Source organism: Ochotona curzoniae, unplaced genomic scaffold, assembly GCF_017591425.1.
Source record: "Ochotona curzoniae isolate NIBS_2020 unplaced genomic scaffold, NIBS_Ocur_1.0 contig_883, whole genome shotgun sequence".
Lineage (NCBI taxonomy): Eukaryota > Metazoa > Chordata > Mammalia > Lagomorpha > Ochotonidae > Ochotona > Ochotona curzoniae.
The window spans coordinates 5863422-5882434 of NW_024466599.1; the positions used below are offsets into that span (position 1 = coordinate 5863422).

The 19013-nt window shown below is 47.7% G+C and overlaps 1 protein-coding gene across 3 annotated transcripts in view; it reads right to left on the minus strand.

The window, feature by feature from the left end:
• NOL10 (nucleolar protein 10) overlaps positions 1 to 19013 on the minus strand; it is a 92556-nt gene that overhangs the window by 7603 nt on the left and 65940 nt on the right. For all 3 annotated transcript variants that reach the window (XM_040992823.1, XM_040992824.1, XM_040992822.1), the window contains 6 exons: positions 17451 to 17577; positions 15564 to 15643; positions 14943 to 15041; positions 13168 to 13257; positions 5207 to 5380; positions 4698 to 4945 (listed from right to left, as the gene is read on the minus strand). In XM_040992823.1, coding sequence (XP_040848757.1) covers positions 4698 to 4945; positions 5207 to 5380; positions 13168 to 13257; positions 14943 to 15041; positions 15564 to 15643; positions 17451 to 17577 — 818 coding nt within the window. The remainder of the gene's footprint in view (positions 1 to 4697; positions 4946 to 5206; positions 5381 to 13167; positions 13258 to 14942; positions 15042 to 15563; positions 15644 to 17450; positions 17578 to 19013) is intronic.

A 19013-nucleotide genomic window follows, 5' to 3' on the forward strand; every position in this document is an offset into this window, starting at 1 on the left:
CAGGCCATTGCAGCCACTTGAGGAGTGAACCAGCAGATGAAAGCTCTTTCTGTATCTCCTCTCTGTAAATCTCCCTTTCCAATAAAAAATAAATAAAAGTTAAAAAAAGAAAAAGAAAAAAACTTAACAACAAAAAAAGAGGAGGATGCTAGCATTGTTGCAAAGCAACTTGAGCCTCTACCTGTGATGCCAACACCCCATATGAGTGCTAGTTCAGGTTCCGAACCAGTTTTCTCATAATGCACCTGGGAAAGCAGCAGGAAGATGGACCAAGTCCTTGGGCTTCTGCTGTCCACATGGGAGACCTGGTTGAACTCCTGGCTCCTGGCTTCAGCCTGGACCAGGTATGCTGTCTTGCCACTTGAGGAGTGAACTAGCTGACAGAGTTCTTGGTCTCTTTCTATCCCTGTAATTCTACTTTTCAGAGAAATAAATAAATTTTTAAAAATAAACAAACTGTGTATCGGGCCCACCACTGGGCAGGCACACAGGAGAACACCTCCTTCAGGGCACCGGAGAGGCACTTGGCAGCTAGCATTTCCAGGGCCCCCTCAGTGAACTCGGGGGTCTCTGTTCTACGGCTTCCCTCCCCAGGGGTATGCTACCCAGCCTCTGGGAGGCTGGGACCACCCCCCCCACTCCCTCTTCCCCCACTCTCTGGAGCTCTTTCAAACATGTACCCTGAGGCTCTCTTGGACCTCACCAAGAACTCTGCCCTCCCATTGCTCTACTGCCCCGATTTGGGGCTGGCTCCTCTCTGCCCATTAACAAACTAGCTTCCCCAGCCCACATCCTCTGCCCCGAGCCCTGGCCCTAGGCTCCCCACCTTCCCCACCTAGCTCCTTGGAAGTGTCATCCCCACGATCTGTGTGGTCACCCTCAGCCTGGCTGCAGGTCTCCCCTGCCCAGGGCATCTCCCCCCGTCGGCACCCTCTCCAAGGGCAGCGTCCCCCAGTCTCCTCTACTTCTCCGACAGCGCCTCACTGTGTCCTACCACTCGTCTTCTCCTTGGAGCCCCAGCTGACTGGTACATCTGTGATGTCTCTATATTTTTGGGTACTACTTTGTACACATTTGTAGTTTTCTAAATACAACTTTTTAAAAAATCACACACTCAAGAAAAACCCTGATTTTCCACTGTGAGTCCTTGTCTTCCCCTACATGATGACAGCCAACCTTTCCCATTCTGTGGGCTGACCCACACAGCACTGCGGGCCTGTGCCCACAGGCACTGCTCACCCCCCGCTCATGGCCTCCCCGCACTGCTCAAGGAGGGTTCCAAGCTGACCTTCCCGGGCCCAGTCTTCCCCAACATCACCTTTCTAAACCGGAGAAGCTCTCTCTATCAGCAGGATTCTGGGAAACATGTTTTTATTTTCTACAACTACAAATGTGCTATTTTTTATGAAAGCATTGAGATTATTCGGAGAGATGTTAGGATAGACTGGATCACCATGACCTTGGCTTAAACATCACAGTCTTCCAGCCTGAGCCGGAGCTCCCCTACACTGCACATGGGCCCCAAAAGCAGTTCTGACATGGCCTCTCCCAAGGCTGCCTGAAGTTTCCCCCATTCAGGCCCCCTGTCCCACGCTTCTTCCTGCCCTGGGCACCTGCTAGAATGTGGTGACAGTGGCACAGGGGCCATGGCACCCCTCCCCTGCATGAGGTCAGGAGAGCAGTGTGTTGACACCAGGTACCGGGGAATGGTGAGTGAGCGGACAGACAGCCAAGTGGATGGATAAACTCACAGTAATGCTAACATGTTGTGAGGCATAAACAGACATTCAGCCAGAGCCGGAGGACTTCGCCAGGCGAAGTGGCCAGCTCTCTCAGGCACTGGGCTATCTTTGTATTTATGCTTCCCTAGACAAAAATAGATTCCAAGTTAGGCCAAGGCCAAGTGATTTTAAACATTACACACTCCATTTTGATGCTGTCCCTGGTTGATTGCCTTGTGGTTAGCTCAGAATCAACATGAGGAGTCACGCTGGTCCTCTGGAGGGGAAAGGCTCAACGCTTTGTTAGAATAGTCTCAGGACACTGCAAGCCTAGGATGTCATGACTGGGATCCCACAGGCAGTCAGTGCCAAACACCGGCAGGCTGGGAGCTGGCCACACCAGGCGGGCATGACTGAACAGCAGGGCTCTGCTTTGAAGCATGATGATTTACACAGCTCTGTTTCTTGAAGACGATGTTTAACTTACAAGAAAGCTTCGCTGCAGTGTGTTTACTTAGCTTTTGCTTATTCTTGAATACGAAGTCTTTCATCCCTTTTGTTTTTCACATTAATATCCTGTTGCAGCCCACAGCAGCATGAGGAATGTCAAGGGCATTTGTTCAGCCCCTACCCCCAGATCATGGTCTTTTATTGCCATGGTTACAGGCACAACAGCAGCACCTGGATCTTCCTCATCAGTGGGGTCCTGGGAAATCAAGTCTTTTGCAGCAGACCTTGGAGGGGTGGCTTCCGGAGCTGCATGCTGTCTGGCCAAGGCATAAAAGATTCAGATTTTTCAACCAGTATCTAACAGGTGTCTGCTGTATTCTAAGTACTGATTCAGGAGCCAGATATTACAGGGCCAGCCTAAACGAGAACATGTGCAGGCAAAGATGTAGGTACGATATTCTACACAGCAACATTATCTATAAGACCCCCAAAGTGTAAACAATTTTGGTGTCCATCATCAGAGAAGTGGATACCTGAGACGTGGAATTGCACACAGTGGAATCCTACTTGGTAACAAAACAAATGAAATATGGACATCCACCGGGACACAGATACATTCTCAAACAGTGTGCTAAGAAGATGGACACAAATGCCAGTCACTTTGCAGCTGCACTTCCGTGAAGTGTCAGAACAGGCACATCGATGGACCAGCGGGACAGCTCAGGGCTGCCTTGGTCTGGGAGATGGGGTGAGGGAGTAAGGGGGGAACAGCTCATGGGGCAGGGGGTTCCTTTCTGGGGTGATGAAAATGTTCTAACATTGTGGAGAAGGCAGCACCATTCTGAATATCCTGAACAACAATCCATCTCACTTCAGGCTGGTGGACCCGTGGCTATATAAACGACACCTCAGGAAAATCCTTACAAAAGTGAGCAAGACCCAGAGTGAAAACACCCCCAAGCCAACGGGACACCACAGCACCTTTACTCTCCCACATCCCTGCCGGTGAGCAGCCCGGGCCTCGCAGGGAAGGATTCCCCCCACAGTAAAGACCCAGGTAAGCACTAGAAGCTGGTGGGTGAGCAGGGCAAGGCCTGCCTTTGCCCTCCCTTCTGGAGGGAGGAGCCGTACAAGTTGCCCTGCCGTCAAGTGGACAGCTCAGTACAGCTCACCTCGGTTCCCACACATCCCAGCTCTCCTTTCTAAGTCTTGCCCCTCAGCATCAGCGCTTTGCTTTAGAATCTCCAAGCACAGCGTTCGGAGCCTAGAGCTTACACATAACCTGGACTGTACACTGGGCTTGCTCCTTAGACTCCTGAAAACTGTTCAGATGACACCACTGTTCCAAGGTTGATCTTTATTCCTATTGTGGTAAATATTCATAGCATAAAACTTACCATGTTAGCCATTTTTAAGCGGACAGTGGCATTCAGTACACATGTTGTTTTGCCACTGCTACCACCTTCCACTGCCAGACCCAACAAACACCATGTCCTCATTCTTCACTCCTCTAGTCCCTGGCAGCCACTATTCCAGAACATCTAACAGTTAACTCTTCCAGAACACCCTTCTCTTTTGATCTTTCAACTTCCCTGTAAAAGGCTTAAACTTTGAGGCAAATCTTCTAGGTAATCTTTTTAATAATCAGGTAAATTGAGGTAGGTGAAATTAAAGGGAAGTGAAATTCTCATATTAAAAAGTAACTCTGGGGCCCGGCGCGGTGGCGCAAGTGGTTAAGGTCCTCGCCTTGCACGCCCGGGATCCCATATGGGCGCCGGTTCTAATCCCGGCAGCCCCGCTTCCCTTCCAGCTCCCTGCTTGTGGCCCGGGAAAGCAGTCGAGGACGGCCCAACGCTTTGGGAACCTGCACCCGCGTGGGAGACCCGGAAGAGGCTCCTGGCTTCGGATCGGCATAGCATCGACCCGTTGCGCTCACTTGGGGAGTGAATCATCGGATGGAAGATCTTCCTCTCTGTCTCTCCTCTCTGTATATCCACCTTTCTAATCAAAAAATAATAAAAATAAATCTTTAAAAAAATAAAAAGTAACTCTGTTATGAGAATTTACTACCTCTTCGTTACCACTGTCCAAAAAAGTCAAACCACTTATCTAGGCGCTGAGAAAGATCAGTGTGTGGGGCAACGAACCAGCGAAGCACAGCCTGAGTGGGCATCCAATGAGAGCAGGGTCTGAGGGGCAGGGAGCCTGACGGGAGACCAACAGAACAGGGTGCTGGAAGGCTGGAAATGTTCTCCTGTATACTTACCAATACCCATACGAATACACCCTGCACTTCATTACGTGTCAACCACAGCTCACAAAGTCCTTCAAGAAGCAAATAAACTAGGGATGCGTGCACTTCAATGGGACACTTCCCTCAGGTCTGCCTGGTGTTTGCCTCGCACTGCCTCCTCCCTCTGTCTTCACCAAAGACAGAAATGATTTCCCCAAGGGCAGGTGCCAGGGCCACACAAGCAGGGGGGCTCCATCAGCCAGTCCCCTGGCCATGCAGGCAGCGCTACTCACTTCATCAGCTTCTGCTTTGTGGCAGAATCTTTGAAGCTTCGGAACTCCTCTCCAGCTTTGATCTCGTAAAACTGGGGCTGCAGGACTGTCTGCTGGTCCTCCTTGAGCCGCTCCTGCCGCTTCGCTCTTTCCTCCTGCTGCAGCAGTCTGCGCTGCTTCCTGACCTCGTCCACCCAGGCTTTTTCATCATCGGAACTCTCCGAACTTTCTGCATCACTTGCCTTTCCTTCCAGTTCTTCCTCCTCTTCCTGGAATATAAAAATAGTAAGCAGTAGCTCCTGACCCCGGTCCAACGCGAGCCATTATTTTAAGTAGCAGCAGTCCCGTAGCGTACGTGCCAGCTGCTCCAGCACGTGCAGCGTGTCGGAAGAAGCATCCTGAGCCAGATAAGACGCGCTCCAGGCTGAAGTCAAGCAGCTCAGGTGTCGTTAATCACAATGCAGCACAACGACTTACAGGGGAACAGTCAAGGGACAGCAACAAATTCTAAACCGGAAGGAACACGTTACCTTTTCACGAAGTTCTTGTTGCTCTAAAAGTCTCAGCTTCTTCCTCCTCTTCTCACTAATTTTTGAAACAAGTGGATTCAAAAGCCGGAATTCTTCGCTCTCCTCATCTACTTGGAAGTCAGGGTTCTCAAACATCACTTTAAACCGGTCGTCGGTGAGGATATTAGGAAGGCTCTGTAAGAAAGAAAGAAAAAAACTAGGCACAAATCTAACGTTATGGGTGAATGAGATCTTGGAGATGCCCTGAGACCTCTCACTCTACAATAAAAAATTAACAAGCTACAAACAGTATAAATTATTCGTTCATTATGAAATTTTCTAGGAGTCTAGAGCTTTCTTATTGCCGCTGGGTTTTACTCCACCCATCTACTTTGCAAGTGACCTACATTACTTGGTTATTACACATAATGAGCAAAAAAGGAGACTTTTTTGGCTAACTTTGTGCTTAACAGATTAACATTTTTTAAAAAAAGATTCTGCTTTTAAAACCCAGCTTTTACAACACAGCTGCTCTCCTGAGGTCTTTTAAGCTCAACAAAGCAGGAGAAAGTGAGTCCAGCATGGTGGCTCAAATGGCTCATCTTCCTCCACCTTCAAGGGCCAGGTTCCCATATGGGTGCCAGTTCCTGTCCTGGCTGCTCTACTTCCCACCCACGTCCCGGTCTGTGGTGAGGGAAAGCAGTGGAAGATGGCTCAAAGCCTTGGGACCCTGCACCTGTGAGGGAGACCAGGAAGAAGCTCCTGGTTCCTGGCTTTGGAAGGACTCAATTCTGGCCATCACGGCCATCTGGGGTGAACTCGAGGATGAAAGATCTTTCTGTCTCTTCTCTCCATAAAATCAAATCTGCCTTTCCAATAAAAATAAATAAATAAAAAAATATTTAGAAAACAAAGAAACACACTAGGAGAGAAAATATATGTCCCCAGTGGTGTACAAAGCCAGGGAAGCTGGCGTGGTGGGCAGCTGGCAGACACCGAGAATGCAGGCCCGAAGGCCACGCCCATCTCTTAGAAGATGGCTTCTGCAGTGTTCTTCCATGTTCTAGGGTGTAGGCCAGGCTCTGGCTGCGTGGCCCCCTGGGTTAGCTAAGGACTGTCATCGTATGCCATTCTTGCACCACTTTAAATGGAGTCCGCTAAAATGTACTGTAAACTTTCCAGCTTCTTTAAACTGGTGACAGAGACCGTTACACATTCAGGGCCTTCTTACTATTCCACCTCTACAAGCTACTGGCCGAAGACAGCACCTACTCAGAATGGCTTGTACACCTGAGTGAATGGTCCTGAACGTGGGGCATGCCGGCCTGCTGGGGCAGGCTTAGCTCCCCACTGAAGAGACTGCACAGCTGGTGTGCTGATGCTACACCAAAATTTGGTAAATCATAAGACATTAAGAAGCTTGGCCTGTTTATTACTTGTACAGAGAACAAGTGTGTGGAGAACGAGAAGAGAAAAATTGATTTTGTGACAAAAAAAATTTTTTTTTGAAGTCTAGGTAAGTTTGTTCATGCAATACATTTTTTTCCCCCAGAATTAAAAAAAAAAAAAAAAGATCTTTTTAATGCATGGATTCCAAATATTCTTGCACTAAAGGAAACATCTTTTAATTTCATTAAGTACAGACTTTTCAAGGAACACTTCAGTAAAGGAGCAAGGAGTAAAGGGGCCTGAGCTTGGGCAAACAGAATATACAGGTGGGCACAGACCCACTGGGAAAGAAATTGTCGAGAGACACACTTTTCAGTCAGAACCAGCAGGTGCAGCTACGGACGAGGCAGCAGGGTTATTAAAACAGGGTTAGAGGCCTCACGCACACATCCAGCTGCCTCAGTGTAACACAGCACGCACACTGCCAAGAGAAAAAGGATGCTTGGGAGGAAAAATTGTAACTTAATTTATAAATAAAAATTCTTCTAATCTAGCAGTAAAAATACTTTGCCCAGGGATTTTCCTAATCCAATTGTTTGTTTTCACGGATGTCTTAAACAAAAAACCAAACCAAACAAAAAACCAAACAAAACAAAAAAACAAAAAACAAAAAACCAAACTTGGCTTTGGTGTAGGCAGCAATGTTCCGGAGTAATTACAAATATCTAGTCAGAGGTCTGTCCTTCTGTCCTAGAAACACACATACGCACATGCCCAACACTTAACCATTAAAATGTGGGAAGCATCTTAGAGCATTTTCACACTGTTTACAGCACGGCATACCTCAAAGAATTACATTTGTAGATTTGACTAGACTGCTCAGTGACATGGAACGCTTGCCATTTGAAACACTGCTTTTTTCAGTGCTATAGGATCCATGAAATGAGGTTGGTACTGACTTCTGAGTGGGGACGAGGGCTTGAACACAAGCATCTCCAAGCTTCCTCTCCCCAACCATAAAAGTCCCTTAGGACGAGGGTGGGACGAACATGGGCCATCACATTTTGAAAGCAAGAAAAAGATCCTTTCAAATTCCCCCTGGCTTGTGTGGCCAGAGGATGGGGTCAGCGCCGGCTGAGACAGGCCCTGGGCTCGCAGGGAAGTCAGCTGGGCCTGGACAGGCCATGACAGTGAGCCCTGCTGCCAACTCTGAGAATGCTAGCTGCCAGGCCTTCATCCCCGAAGCATGAGGATCTGACTGGCCAAGAAGAGACCTGCAGCACACACGTGGCCGAGCTCTCGCAGTGGCCAGTCACCACGCCGTGAGCGAGCCACTCTCCTCTGAGTTTTCACAGTTTTCAATTCTTTCTTTTCTTCTTCCTTTCTTCCTTCCTTCCTTCTTTCCTTCCTTTTCTTCCTCATTCTCTCCCTCCCTCCTTCCCTTCAATTCTTTCTTTCTAAAAGACTGACTGACTGACTTGAGATGCAGGGAGAAGGAGGACAGGAAGTAGGAAAACAGAGAGATCTTCCACCTGCCAGTTTACTCCCCAAATGGCTGAGAAGGCCAGGGCTGGGACAGGCTGAAGGCAGGAGCCTGGATCTCCCAGAGTCACCCGTGCATCCGCAGGGGTCCCGGCTGAAGGTAGGAGCCTGGATCTCCCCGTGTCTCCCGTGTAGGCTCAGGGGCCCAGGCACTTGGACCACCTTCCACTGCTTTCCCTGGTGATCAGCAGGGAGCTGGGCTGGAATGGGAGCAGCCAGGACTTGAACCCGCTCACATGGGATGCTGGTGCTGCACAAGCAAGTTAACGCGCTGCTTGATAACACTGGTCTCTCCCACATTCTTTATTATGAAGAAATGACCAAAGATTAGGGAAAGAGATTTAAAGTAGAAAGAAAATCCCTCAGCACAGCACAACTACATTACATGTGAGACTTCCTCCCTCTCCTCCTGTGTCCACGTTCCCATGCTGGAAGAGATGGCGTGAGGACAAGAGAAGGCGTCTTATCCTACACAGGTGCTGGCTACAGTGAATCCCCAGGACATGGTGAAGCCGACCAGTCCTGAGTGGAGTAGGGCACAAAAAATCCAGAAGCAGTTTCTTCCAGAAGATAAAGGAACGCACCATCTGACTGACACAGTTATCTTGAGATGAGAGTCAGACACTGATACGGAACTGGGGTTGGGAGGGAGAATGAAGGCAGTGGGGAGATCACTCTGGCTGGCTTTGAATGGTGGGCACAATGGTGACAACACGAGCAAGCCGTGCGTGGGGATGCCAACGGACATCGCCTCAGGGCCCCACCGGGAGTGGCAGCCAGCCAAAGGGAACGCCCAGCTAAAAGGGACGCCGAGGCTTACACTCCAATATCAGCTCAACAGGCAGAAGAGGTGAGAATGAGAGGGTGGGAAGAGGGGGATGACGGGAAAGCCCACCTCTGATCAGAACAAGGTAAAACGTTTCATTTTTAAAATTGAACAAATACAAATGTTTAATTGGTACTAAGAAAGCTTTAAAATACTCTGGGTGATAAATGGATGTGGTACAACGCAGTGTGTCTGTACAGACGCCTCGCCCTGGGGAGGTGAGCGATGACTTTGTATTGACTTGCAGGGCCCTCACAGTTCCCGAGGCTCCACCACGGTCTCCCAGCCACAGCCAGCTCACCATGTGGAGAGCTCACGCACAGCCCCAAGCCGTGACGCTCACAGGCTTCAAGGCCACGGAGGAAACTGGCAGAAAATGACACTTGCAGGAAAAACAACTCTAACTGAAAGTCAGATCCTTACAAGCTGACGGGGCACAGGCGCCTATGTCTCCTCACATGGCTTAGATGCACTGGGAACTCAGCAAGTAACTGTCACAGGACAAACGAATTAATCCTTAATTAGAATGAACACTCTCCCCGCCCCCCCAGCAGTTTCTCAGTCTGGAGAATGTCCAGATAATCTTATTGACATTAGGGGTGAGTCACTTCCCACTGCAGTTCCACACCAACGGCACAGTAAACATCTTATTAGGTTTTACTATGTTATCGCTGAGAGCAACAGGAGGAACACAGTTCACTGTCTGTCTCCATTAAAGTTCAGTTGTAACCAAAGCAGAACATAACTCTAAGATATGGACTTTCAAATTGGGAGATATCAGAGCTATTAAAGCTCTTGAAGTTTTGAAGAGTGGAGTTCAAAGACAACACTAATGACTTGCTGACGGATTTAACAATTCTTTCAAGTATTTTTTACAACTGTATTGAAGTATTCTTAATCCATAAAATATTTCTTAAGATCTTCATTTCATGTAATATAAAATTGTTAAATAACACAGTATACACACTTTCCCTAAGTCTAGCCTCATGTTTTAGAAGGCCATATGTAAGAAATTTATGGCATGAAACTGAACTCAGAAAGCAATGCCTGCTTTGGGTCAGCAAGTCGTCAACCAGAAAACGAGGGGCTCATCTTAAAATAGCCTTTTTCAGCAGAATCCTGTTATCAGATGACAAGGCTACCAAGACTCTGCATGCAGCCATGAGCCTGACGGGACAGCTGTTTGATGGAGCACTCAGGACTTCTGAGGGTCCCCTTCCTGCTCTTGCACCACAGCTAATGCCAGAGAGCTGACAGCCATTGCAGGATGATCCGACAAAGATTCTAGGCCATATAAATGTTCCATCTTGACTCTTAACTAGAGGGTGTGTGGCAGCAAAGATGAATGGCAGTTGCACCCAGAATTGATCGCAAATACATTCAGACAAATCCTCGATTCTCTGCATTGGCCACCTTGTAGCTAGATAAATACCAGGACCCCCAAAGATACAGCTCCGATTTCAGTACGTCTGCTCATCAACAAAGTATGAACTAGGCTGCCAGCTCCTGACCACAAACTCTAGTGAATAAGAGATGTGCACCTGACCTGGAGTCACTCATGTCACCTCTTGCAGAGCTTGTCCCCAGCCAGGCCGCTGCAGCCGTGTTCACATAAACTAGGAATAAGGAGTGGTGTTGCCCCCATGTATCTCACAGATAAACCATGGGACACTGGACAAAAGTGGGCATTATAGGTGGCCCCTGGTCAATAAGGGCAACTCTGGAACAAGGCAAGCACACTCAGGAGTTGGGGAGGAAAGCGCTGGGTGCGGGGTGTGGATGTTGCCACGGGCGGGGACGCTAGGCTCTCTGAGGACCATGGGCAGCAGCTGAGTATCCCCAGATAAGGAAAGACGCCGTGACAAGGAGAAAAAAGGTCCCAGTAGAAGGGATACTGGCAAGAAACTTCACACTAAGGGAACTTTCAGAGACATTTTATGATACTGAAAACACAAAGAATAAAATATAGGAAGTCAGTCAAACTCAGGAAAGAGTAGAGCAAGTTGCTAGGGCCCAGAACGCTGGCTCTGCAGCCCAAGTTCACTGTGAGGAAGAGAAAGCAAGCAGCGTTCAAAGCATTCTTGACAAGTTCTAACTCTCACAAAGAAATACAACACATGCTCATGTCTTGTTTCTGACATTCCAAATAACACTCTGAGTCTGCCTGTCGATGTCCTGACAGTGACATGCAGTAACTGTGGACACCCCCCGCCCCCCGCTGATGATGAAGACTGTTTTGTGGTGCTCAGCGTGCCACCTCTGCCTCCCTGCCTCATGGTGGACTCTGTCTTGGCTGGCCATGCCCAGCCTCATCAAAGGCCGGGCCCAGCAGAGGGGAAGGGACTTCTGTTCCAGCTTGGGCCTTGGATGCCCCAGAGGCCTCCCCCAGGGAACTCACAAAGATCCAGGATTGCGGGACTGCAGCCGGCTCTGGGTCAAGGGAACAAGGAATGCGCTGGGGAAAGACAGCCCCAACAATGTAAGGGGGATGAAGATTTCCGAGACAAGCTCTGCACCCCTGCACTCTGTTCCCCAAATGTGCAATGTGGGTGAGCAAGAGTTGCTGAGGAAAGTTATAGAGTTGCAAAAAAAAAAGGGGGGTAGGGGTGGAGGTGGGGAACACATTAAAGTTGAGGGGATTTCCTCTGCCTCTGCATAAGCGCAAGGCCTCCCAGAAAGGCCCTATAAGGCACACTGCGCTGAGCTCACACTTGAACCTGAGTAGCCCACAAGGACTCAGGCTTTGTAAGACCCAGGTGGGAAGGCACATGTCTGCAGCTTAGGTGAGCCCCACCCTCTTCCCACCAAGGCTTTAGGGCTCATCAGTCCCAACATCGCTTTACAACTGAGCAGTCTGTGAAGTGACACGGTGACCCTGAAAAGCTGCTCCCTAGGCACCTTTGGCTAGCAAGATCAATGTGCATACTGTAAGGACAAGGTCAACCCAGTGGAAACCCTTGCATTTAATAAGCCCTTAAAGTCCACAGTGCCCACGCACAGGCGGCAGTATGAAACGGGAAGCTGAACAGCCACAAGGCAGGAAGTTTACACTGATGGTTCCAACACTGATGCCCCATTCATGCAGAGAACATGGAGACTTAACCTTAAGAAAGGCTTCCAAAAATTGATATGCAAATAATGCACTGAAGACAGTAGCAGGCCAAGGTATGGGGGTCCTGGGGAAGGCCAGTGAGAGTAGAGGGAGTAGATGGATCCCCCCTAGAAGACCCAGCACAGAGAATACCTCACTTGGTCCTGGTACATCATAGAAAGCCATGGCCCCGTGAATAGGTAAGGAAGTCAGAACCAAGAGTCCTTGGCTGAAGCTCCTGGGTCTTGGCAGAGCCGGGAGGCACAGCAGCAGGCCTTGCGCGGCTCTCTTGCACAGAGACCAGGAAGAGCAAACCAGAATCCCCCACCTCCCCAAGCAGTACACCCCACAGCAGGTCCAAAGCCATGCCAATGCTAGGGCCCTGAAGGCTCACACGCACCCTGCAAGCTTGCCTTCCTGCCTGCCTGCTCCAGGAGAAAACAGGGTGCATGTGTGAGGGTGGGGTGCGGGGAGGTCCCCCCAAAATCTTCATATGGCTGAGAAAACCTGACAATGTCAGTTTGAAGCATTTTTTGACTGATTTTTGTCTATTTCCACTTAGTAGAGGAAGGCAGGTACCAGTCACCTGGCAGCCTGCACACTCCCAGTGATGCCAAGTGTTAAGATTCCATGTCTTCAGCATCATAAACTAGTCAGTAGAAAGAAAACAGGACATAACCTAAGCACTTCACAATAAAAGGAGTAAGTAAACCACGATACATCCTTAACACAGATTGTACAGCTGCTAACAAGATGGGAGACTGTGGCATTTTATTGAACCAAGACAGATTGTTTATACATACAAAACTGTCTTGCTATTTAAGTTTATGATTTTAAAAGATACAAAACAGAAAAAAAAAAAAGATATGAAATGGGAAAGAGACTCCCTGATGTATTAATGACACCTTTCAGTAGGAAGAGGAGTTGTACGGCAGCTTACTTCCTGACAGTATTCTATTTCCGGAACTCCCACACACTATACTATCTTCCTAAGGTCCTACCCTAAACACATACTACCTTACACGCACAAAGTCCAACCCTTTCTCACCACCCCAAACCTTACACATGTTTTTAAGTAAAAGGAAATAAAAGGATACAGCTTACCAGTATTTTCTCTGCTTTACAAAAGCTTACCTTAACTTTCTTTTTCCATGTAGACTTCTGCTTCTCCTCCTCTTCTTCAATCAACTTAAGTGCCAGCTCTTTGTTAACTTTCGGCAGTTTCTGATAGACATGGAGAGGGAAAAAATAGCCATAACTAAGAGCACTCTAGGAATCTAGTTTAGCTTTGAAGATTAATACTCCTACAAATTGGAAGTATTCAGGAAGGAGACATTCCATTGTTCTCAGAGCAGGGAGCAATGTGGGCACGAGGGGTGCTGTCAGGGGCAACCTGCACCTGCCATGGGACGACGTGCCCTCATCCTGCCTCCTCTCAACACACGGAGGAGCAACCCGAGAGAAGCTGTACCTGGCCTCCGACAGCCAGACAGGCTAGGTCCCCCACTGGGAAAGAGCAGGCCAGCGGGGTTAGGGCTGCAGGCTCTGGCGGCACTGCAGGGAACAGTCAGGATGCTACTACAAATGCTGGCAGCACCAAGGGAGCTTGAAGCCTGAGCCTGGCCTCTCTCAGTTCAAAGTTCTGAGCCGTGCATCTCCATCTACCACCTGGTGCTCATGTGCCACGTGTGGTGATTTAAACAGACCGTGGGACGGGCAGAGTAAAGAGCTGGTGCCAAGGGTGCCCTCTTGTCGCCTCCCCTGCCAGCACATACACACTCCTCACAGAGATTCTAGAAAAAGGGAAAAGAACCGAGTCCTGTATGCTGAAGGCACATACACATGTGGTTGGTTCTAAACCCATCTTTACCCCACGTGGTGACAGCACTCAGTAGGGGCTGCTGGAAAGAGGCTGGCAGGCAGCAAAGGGGACATGACACTGGCTTTCCTGTCCTCTTGCCTTGCTGTTGGGGTAGGCACCTGCCCTGGAAGCATCAGCTGGCTCTTGGTCTGCTGGATCCCAAATTGTCAGGAATATCCCATGGTCCCTCAAGGACCCAGCACAACCTGTGTTGCTCCTCAGAGCCTAGGCCCCAGCTCCAGGGCCTCCGCTTTCTGCCTGCAGTGAAGTGCAGGTACTATCTCTAACACAAACCTTGGCATTTTTGCCTTTTCAGTTCTTGTATAGTACCTGGAGAAAACCTGTCTGCTCTAAATTCGCTCTACTAGCACAGCAGACAGTCTCCTGATTTGGTCTAATGATGTCTCCATGACCAGACACCCGCTAAAAGTCGGCAAGAAGTGGGGACTAGTAAAGCTCAATCCACCAAAACACTGAAAATTCACTGGATAACCTCATCAGACTTTACTTTTTTAATTTAAAATTGTGTTGTATTTATTTTAAAGGCAGGAAGACAAACATACAGGAAGATATCCTCTATCCACTGGTTCTTTCTGCAAATGCCTGCAACAGCCTTGGCTGGCCCAAGGCAGAAGTCAGAAGCTTCCAACTCCATCTGGGTCTCCTATATGGGTTGCAGAAACAAGAACTTGAGCCATCACCTTTTGTCCCCAGGATGCACATCAGCAGGACACGGGGCTGGAAGCAGAGTTGGGACACTTGGATATGGGTGTGGCCATCTCAAGCAGCAAACACTGCCCCCAGCCCAGGAGATTTCTTCATGGGGTGACAAGTGGTCCTTCTACTACCATTGTTCCGCTAATACCATTACCACAAGTTCATAACGATAAAGCTGCAAAGAGGGCCCAACCCCACACCCAACAAAACAGTAGAACTGCTAGTAAAAGGTGGGAAAACCATGAAAAGAATAGCATATTTTCTTTGGAACAGAACACGAAATGAAAGCTAGGTATGTCTCTGGAGAATGTGACTGTGAACACAGCTGTACCTTTAACTGGACTCTCTGTGCACGCGTTTCTTCTATCTTCTGCCGAATTCTGTCTTTCCTGTATTCTTCATATGCAAATGGATTTACCATCGATTTTACCTTTTCAAAATGAAAAAATGATTAACAGAATGTTTAATATACACGATGACTGTTATGTCTAAGAACAGATTCGAACGTTTTCCTCATTTATTTATTTTTTTTTTTGAATACTGAGTGATGGGGATAGAGAAAAAGAGAAAGTGGGAGGAGGGGAGGAGAAGGGAGAGATCCCTCTACCACTGCAGGCCCACTCCTCCAGTGGCTGTGATAGTTGGGCCTGGGCCAGGCTAAAGCCAGGATCCTGGCACTCCATCCCAATCTTGCATGTGTGGGGCAGAGGCCCAAGTATTTGGGTCAGCTTCCCCTGTCTCCCTAGAGACACCAACAGAAAACTGAATGAGAAGCAGAGCAGCTGGGACGTGACCCCGCACTGTGATGCGGGATGCTGGTGCTGCGGGTACTGGCCCAACCTTGCACTGCCAGTGTTGGCCTTGTCAGTATGTTTTATGAAAGTGCAAATAGAGAAGAAACAACCACAGACCGCCCACTAGCATCTTAAAGCAGCAGTAATTCTGTATGCACCTTGTGATAGAGTCTTATATCCATGAAAAATCCATGCATATATGCCCGGAGGAACGGTGATCCGATGAGGTGTGTCAGCCCTGGAGGAGTTAGAGAGGGACAGATTCTGATGAAATTCTGATTAAAAATAAGGTCTTTCCTAGACAACAGTTTGATGATAATAAGCTTTTACTTCTGAAAAAAAAAAAAAACCTTAAGGATTAGAGTTTTTATATCTACACAGAAAATTTAATTAATTTCACTAATATCATCCTTACATTGAACACAGTACTAAGTATCAAAGTAGTGAGACAGTCATCACAAACTCAGACTGGTCAAGAGGGTTCCTCTTAAGTGGGTCCCAGATTTCTGGATCCTACAAACCAATGCTTCTTAAAAACATACTGGGAATCAACATGAAGTTGTTGATTTTCATATTGCCAAGTAGAAAGAGCAGCCGACACTCACACACATGTAAAAATACAAGTGTACGTTAGCTGCACATGCTAACACACAATGAAGTCACTGGGGAGTGAGGACAGTCTGCACACACCAGCGCCTGGTGACCCGGGTCACACATCACCCTCCCTCAGCCTCTCTGGCTCGAGCAGGTCGCACCGAGAGTTGTGCTGATGGCCACATAAAGACCTGCACCTCGGCCACAGAGGTAACTAACTGCAAAGTTTTAAACAGAAAAAGTTGTAAGACTACCATCTCCTAAACAAGATGACCTGTAATAAACCAACACAATAAGCCCACATCAGGCTAGTAGAAATGTTCAAGGCACTACGCTACCTACCTAGCCCTTCTTGTAGTTACAGTAATGTAACAGGGAATATTCCACGGAACACTGTGGGGATAACAAACTAAGGCTTGCCCAAAGCTATAAACAGCAGAAGAGTCAGAACTTGCAAGCATTCACTGCTACTAAGGCTGCACTAAAAATAACCCTGGGCTGAGCGTCTGGCCTGCAGGTTCTGGTGTCTGTGTCCAAAGCAGGGCCCTGGGTGCAGTCCTGGCTCCTGGCTTCCAGCAGGGGACAGCTGAGCCCACTGGGCCCCTACTGCCCACACAGCCAGACCTGGACTGAGTTCCTGGCTCTGCTGCTCTTACTGTAGCTCTGCCTTTCAAAAAAATAAAATAAGCCCTTTTAAAAAAGCATTAGAAGATATCAGAATTACCTATGAACAGAACCTCTGGGTTCAGCCCAGCTCAGGTATGCTACCTGCACCCTGTTGGTCCTCAGTTTCTTCATCAATAACCTGGACTCCTAAGAGTTGTCACTGCATAGGGCAGTGAGGATTAAGTGCACAATATGTAAACTGCTTAAATGTCACAGGGTAAGCAGTAAGCTATTCTGGGAAGACATGTTTTAGCCTGTATCCCTTAAACATAAACTACTCAAGTTGTACTGTATTTTCAGATTCGGTCTGTGGGTTCTCAGTTTTGGATTATGTACTTTTAAAATAACCCTACAAGGGGCCAGGATTTACTTCTGATCTCTGAGATATTTTCAAACCCTTATACTCAGCACTTGAAAATCAACCACTATTTTCCTGGCAGAGATTTTTCTATATGTAGCTAGTATGGGAACAGAAACTATTCCCCATTGTAGGAATGAAAAAACTTTAGTAGATGAAATTTGCCTGAACCTCTTTCTATGCAGACATCACAAGTCTGACAATGTATATGTGTGTAATACCTGATTTGGCCTGTACACAATATTCAAAGTACAGCATTAATGTTTACTGTAATAGCGACAAGGGAAGGTTTAGAAAACTGCAATAACACGGTTCAGTCAATTCTAATGTTCAAAACTAAAAAAAAGAAAATAATTCCAAGAAAACTATACATATTTATATAAACATACATTTATACACACACAAAATATATATATATATTTTTTACCTAAATTTTCCAGGTCTTTCTTGGTTACAAATTTGTAATCATCGTACACGGTGCTTTCCGGGTTCTCTTCTAACTCTTCCGTCAGGTTGTCCAAGAAGGAGCACCAGCGGGGGGCAGGACCCAGGACCTGTGGTGGGGTCAGGGTGGAGCTCAGTGGAGGCAGGAAGAACTCCACAAATGTGAGTTCCTAATCCTTGCCCCCATTGGAAGTACTGAAAACAGACAGCAATAGGTGATGAAGTCGGAAAGGAGAGCTGAGACATAAACGGCCATTCGCACTATCAAATACAATCAGATTATCCAGGCACCTTTTAACAACATGCATACATTCGCCCATCACCTCCCTCACGCCACAAGAACAGGGTGGGAAAACCATGGAGAGAGCTGAGTTTCTTGGAACCATACGGCTGTGTCTGCTGCCAATTAGCGTTTTTAAAAAGATTTATTTCTTTTTATTGGAAATGTACATTTACAGAGAGGAGAGATAGAAAGATCTTCGTCTGCTGGTTCACTCCCAAAATGGCGGCAATGCTGGAGCTGAGCTAATCTGAAGCCAGGAGCTTCTTCCGGGTTCCCCAAGCAGGTACAGGGCCCACTGTCTTAAAGCTGCAGATCCAAAGCTTTACCACAGAATGAGCATTCCCCAAGATGCAGTCCTGTCTTCACGGAGACAGGAGGGAAGTGCATTATCACCACTATTCTAGAACTCAACATAAACCTCTTGGGTGTAAGAACACATTGTGGTGAGTCCGCTCCAGCTTGGCTCCTCTGCCAGGGACACCACTCACTCAAAATAAAGGAGAGCCACTTCTCAGTACGCTTGGGGGCTTGGTCCAGACACCTACAGCCATCAGCATCCATAGGTGCTCAGGTGCCATTTACACAATGGCACAGAATGTGTGGACAAGGTACACGTGTCCTTTCCCACACTGTAAATCAGCTCCACGTTGATTACAACACATTGCTATACAGCTTACTGTTGTAGTACTTAGCGAATAATGAATGGCAAGCAAACCACCTGATAATTATTTTTGCAATAATTTCCAGCCATGAGCTGACTGAAGCTGCAGATGGGGGCCCCTAGACATGGATACCCATGTAATTTCCCCTTTAAATCTGCCATAAACGCAGACTTTGGTTACAGGAGAAAGGACACACTGGGCCAGGGGCAGGACCACAGCTCAGCAGCCTTTCAGTCTTCTTTGCAAGGTTCCACAACATTCCTTTTGATTAGTTATCTGGTCTTAATGGAATTGTTTTCTTTTATTTTTTTCTAAAATAAATACTGTTAAAATTATTTATTCATTTTGAACATCAGAATTACACAGCAAGTGGAAGAGACAGAGAAAGATATTTCAACTGCTGTTTCATTCCCCATGTGGCCACAATGGCCACTGTTGTAGTAGACTGAAGCTAGGAGCCAGGAACTTTGGGTCTTCCAAATGGGTGGTACTGGCCCAAACACTTGTGACATCTTGTATTGCTTTTCCAGACCATTAGCAGGGAGCTGGATTGGAAGAGCATCCAAGATAGCAAACAGTATCCATATGCATGGTGGTATTG